The sequence below is a fragment of the Sprattus sprattus genome (assembly GCF_963457725.1).
Source record: "Sprattus sprattus genome assembly, chromosome: 8".
NCBI classification, from domain to species: domain Eukaryota; kingdom Metazoa; phylum Chordata; class Actinopteri; order Clupeiformes; family Clupeidae; genus Sprattus; species Sprattus sprattus.
Window position 1 is genome coordinate 7,556,400 of NC_137927.1, and position 5,000 is coordinate 7,561,399.

General features: G+C 45.9%; 1 protein-coding gene across 2 annotated transcripts in view; it reads right to left on the reverse strand.

Moving 5' to 3' along the window:
• The window catches only part of elp1 (elongator acetyltransferase complex subunit 1), a 21,431-nt gene that overhangs the window by 12,783 nt on the left and 3,648 nt on the right, over positions 1-5,000 (reverse strand). For both annotated transcript variants that reach the window (XR_013968732.1, XM_080843068.1), the window contains exons 9-14: positions 3,112-3,235; positions 2,376-2,469; positions 2,032-2,259; positions 1,700-1,870; positions 1,465-1,543; positions 1,150-1,302 (exon numbers count right to left, since the gene is read on the reverse strand). Coding sequence is in view for 1 of the 2 variants with exons in the window: in XM_080843068.1 (XP_080699194.1) it covers positions 1,150-1,302; positions 1,465-1,543; positions 1,700-1,870; positions 2,032-2,259; positions 2,376-2,469; positions 3,112-3,235 (849 nt within the window). In the remaining variant the exon portion in view is untranslated. The remainder of the gene's footprint in view (positions 1-1,149; positions 1,303-1,464; positions 1,544-1,699; positions 1,871-2,031; positions 2,260-2,375; positions 2,470-3,111; positions 3,236-5,000) is intronic.

The window sequence follows — 5,000 nt, forward strand, 5'->3', positions numbered from 1 at the left end:
CACACACACACACACACACACACACACACACACACACACACACACACACACACACACACACACACACACACACACACCGCCCCCCGCAAATTGTTAAGTAAGAAGCTCGCTAGACAGCAGTACCCACAGATGTCAGACATTCCATTCCAATCATTAACTTTAAACGCTTGGTGCAGCAACAGGAATCTGACCCTTTCTTCACACTATCTTTAATTTTGGCTAGCTAGCTAGCTAGCTTAAGCAATAAGCCCTAAGAGGCCGTGCTTTGCGCTGATTTTAGAACAGGTAAGGGAGTTGTTAGGCACGACGCGAAGCGGAGTGCCGTTAAACCCCCTTACCTGTTCTAAAATCAGCGCAAAGCACGGACTCGCGGGGCTTATTGCTTTTCTAAACCTGTTACTACACATAATTTATATGGTTTCATAAATAAAGACAATTCAATTTAAGAAACAATAGTTTAATGATAAACCGTCATTCTTCCGCCACAAAAAATTATAGTTCCTAAATAAATCGTTGCCACGCAACCCTTGAAGCAACGCAACAGCCAGATGGAACACTGGGTATGAAATGCGCTATATGAATGCCTTGCCATTCGCTGCGCAGTAATATGGAATGTAATCAGGTCAAATTGTAAGGTAATGCTGGATTTTACAACGGCTTTTAGCCAATCACAATCAAGGATTTGAACAATCAGGTTTAGAATGTAGTTTTCGTAATGACTATTTGTGCTTGGTGACATACTGAAAAGCTGTGCATGGATCAAGGTCAATGGAACCAGGCACTTGACTGTTTTTGACATTGCAGCACTGTACATTTTAAAAATATTTCCCCCTGGCAGATCACACCCCGTATTTCAGAGTGTAAAGGGCTTGAGCATCTGAAGGGATGAAGGCACACAAAAGAAGACTGTGTGTCCGAGTGTGTGTGTGTGTCTGTGTGTTACGCCCCTCTCCCTGTTTTTTTTTTGTGCTTTGCGTTTATATATTTATCCCTTAGAATTTAAATACTTATATAATTAAATAAACCCCTTACTCTGTGGTCTGTCTCCAATTTATGTTGCCGCTCACAAGCTGGGTCGTAACAATCTGTGTGTGTGTGTGTGTGTGTGTGTTTGTGTGCACTGGCATCACATTCATGCATCACAACTACCTGATCTCAAGCATGCTGTGATTGGCTGAGGGTTTGAGCAGGAGCACTTTTGATTCGTTGAGCTTTTCTCCACAGGTCACACCCAGGAAGCTGTCCTCTCTGATCCAGACAACCAATCGGAGAGCAAGGGGTTCCGCCCCACCCAGCTCCACTCTATATACACACACACACACACAAAGGCACATCATACATACAACATATTGTAACATTGTGTGTGTGTGCGTGTGTGTGTGTGTGAACTTGCAAGCATTGTTCTGCACAGATGTGCGTACAGCATACATGTGTGTAAATCCATATATATATGTGTGTGTTTACCTGTAAGTATTCTTCAGCACAGGAGGGGGTGTGATGATTCTAAACCCCCCTGTCCCAGATGCACTGGCCCCTCCCTCTCCTGCAGTAACACACACACACACACACACACACACACACACACACACACACACACACACACAGAGACAAAGTTGGGTCACAACTGGAGAGTAAACACACATGCCCGCACACACTCACACATATACACACACACACACACACACAGATGGCCACAAACCTTGTCCATACACACACAGGCGCCCATCGTCGGTCAGGGCAGCAAGGTCATTGGAGTGTCCTGCCTCAGAGCAGAATGTCACCATGGTAACCGGAGTGGGGAGCTGGAGTTCAAAGGAGCTCATTGGTGGAGGCACCACACACTGCCGAAACGCCGTCACCAGCACCTTATCTACACACACACACACACAGATATCACATTCATCATATATACACACACACTGCCAAAACACACTAACCAGCACCTTACACACTCACCTTATATAAAAATGTGTACAGTACTTCCTTCATCCCTCCTCCACCCAGCCCCAGAAACATCTGATTGGCCCTCACCTCCATCAATCACAGCCACGTTGGCGTTGTCATGGAGAGCATCTTCCTGACTGCGGTCGGTGGTCCAGCCCCAGTTGTAGGTGAGGCAGTTCCAGCCGCGGGTCACCAGGTGCAACTGTAGGGGGCGCTCCGGGTCCCACGCCACACACACAGGAGCCTCCTGAGCCCCCTTGAAACGCAGCGACTGTTTCAGGTACCAGTGGTAGTTCCCCACTGACCACAGCTGGACTGGGGGGGACAAAGGGAGACAAAGAGAGACACTTAGGCACATTCTGTGACCACAATCCTACCTAAGAAATCTCAAACGACTGTGGAAACACGCATAGTGTGTGTGTGTGTCTTACTTTGTGTGTTTATGTGGCCATCCTCTCCTGCGTTCATGTCTTCCAACCAAACCGCCAAAACCGAGGAGTCACTGTTCCAAAGGAGCTCCTTCACCTGCACACAAACACAAACACGCACACGCACACACACACACACACACACACACACACACACACACACACACACACACACACACACACACACACACACACACAATCTTGGTCCTTATGAACAGACAGAGTGTGTATGTGTGTGTCTGTGTGTGTGTCTTCACCTGGTCCTTATGGAGAGGCAGAGTGTGTCTATGTGTTTCTGCGTCTGTCTGTGTGTGTGTGTGGTGTCGTGTCTGTGTGGTGTGTGTGTGGTGTGTGTGTGTGTGTGTGTGTGTGTCTGTGTGTGTGTCTGTGTGTGTGTGTCTGTGTGTGTGTGTCTGTGTGTGTGTGTCTGTGTGTGTGTGTGTCTGTGTGTGTGTGTGTCTGTGTGTGTGTCTGTGTGTGTGTCTGTGTGTGTGTCTGTGTGTGTGTCTGTGTGTGTGTGTGTCTGTGTGTGTGTCTGTGTGTGTGTCTGTGTGTGTGTCTGTGTGTCTGTGTGTGTCTGTCTGTGTGTGTGTCTGTGTGTGTGTCTGTGTGTGTGTCTGTGTGAGTGTGTGTCTGTGTGTGTGTCTGTGTGTGTGTCTGTGTGTGTGTGTGTCTGTGTGTGTGTCTGTGTGTGTGTGTGTCTGTGTGTGTGTCTGTGTGTGTGTCTGTGTGTGTGTACCTTGGCCTGGTCCTTATGAAGAGGTAGAGTGAAGTCTCCGTGCAGGAGGCCGTTTTTCTCCAGAAACACCACACTGTGTTTGTTTGGATGACGCTGAGTAGAGGCAATCAGACTACCCGAGGGCCTAGACACACACACACACACACACACACACACACACACACACACACACACACAGAAACACACACACAGACACACACATAATGTTTATGGTTACTTGAGTTTAACAAGCGGTTTCCTGGAGCAAAATAGAATAGAATAAAAGCTTATGCTATGGGTGATGTGTAATGTGTTTGTGGTGTGTGGTGGGGTGTATGGTGTGTGTGTGTGTGAATGTGTATATGTGGGATGTCTACGCATACATGCATGTTTGTGTGTGTGTGTGTGTGTATATGTGTGTGTGCATGTGTGTATATGTGTGTGTGTGTGTTTGTATATGTACAGGGCTTGCCAGTGTGACTGATCTGGTCGCACATGGAATTTTGGCCGTGCGACTTGATTTGAAATCACGGTCGCACGCGTGCGCCTATAGAAATAAGCAAAAATGTAAGGCTTGCGCCTAGATAATGGGCTGCAGAACCAAGTCATAGGCTGGCATGAGCACTAAAAATAAACAAGATCCACGCCCCGCTAGCGAAAACTAGTCCCCTGCAATGTTCCCTCTAAGCTGCGCGCGCGCGGCCGCGCAGGCCAGTTGAAGTGGTAGCGCAATTGATTTTTCAGACTGCGCACATTTTTCAGACGGCACAAACTTTTTTTTTAGGGGTTAAAAATCTGAGCATCAGAGGGGATATAGGCTAGGTAATAAACATTTAAAATACTGACATGTCTGACAACCAAGCCGGATGTGTGTTAGAATGTTTACATAGAAAGTATCCTTTAGCTCTCTTGGCGGGCTCTGCTCCAGCAGTTATAGGCTATCATGGCGAAAAGAAAGGCAGAGCAGGTGCCCCAGAAAAAGGTCTGCCTAACATGAGTGGCTAGATGAAATAGTCCAAACTGACACAGGTAGGATAAAACTTTCAGACATATTTACATATGAAGAAAGGAGTGGCGTGATCTGCAAATTACGCTCGGAGGCAAACGCGAAAAGAGAGTTCTCTCGTGGGAAAACATGCAGTGCACACAAGTGACATTTTTCTGTTAATCCGTAAAGTTTGTGAGCACTTGAATGCCCGTTTTCCTGAAAATGAGTTGAGTGGGCTGCCTTTGAGCCGGACACGTTGGATCGTGCAGTTAGTGAATTTGATCATGGGCTGAATGACGTGACCAATCTGGCAAAAGGTTCGAAGCGCTTCTGGAGGAAGCATAATATGCGGTCCTGGGACGCATTTGTCAACAACGAATTCAAGTTCATGGTTAATGAAAAAAGGAAAAGCGGACTCCTTAAGTAATTATCTGAGATTGTAACCTGGTCGCTGAAAAGTGAGCATTTTCCAGATCTGGTACAACTTCTTGACATTTGTGGAACATTCCAAGCATCTAGCGTCGACTGTGAACGCGGTTTCAGTCTAATGAATTCCACTAAGACAAAATCGTGAGGCAAGAGAAGATTTGAGGTAGAAATGTCCAATATTTTCAATTAGACCTATTAGGCCATATATAGATCAAAGTGATCTTGATTACTGCAACATTTTGACATATGTTTAGTCAGAAAGATGTGTCTTCCATGGCCTGCATACAAGATGAGCCACACAGCCAAATAGGCCTATCTCCCTCAATGAAATTCAAATGACATGTTTTGCAGCCCTGTTTGTTGCAAACCACTCCAGTTATAAACTTATTTATAAAGGCTACATTTAGGAAAAATTACACCAAAATTACTATATTTATTGTAAAGCACTGCATTAGATTTTTTCTTTCAATGAAGTTCCACTTAAATGTTGTTC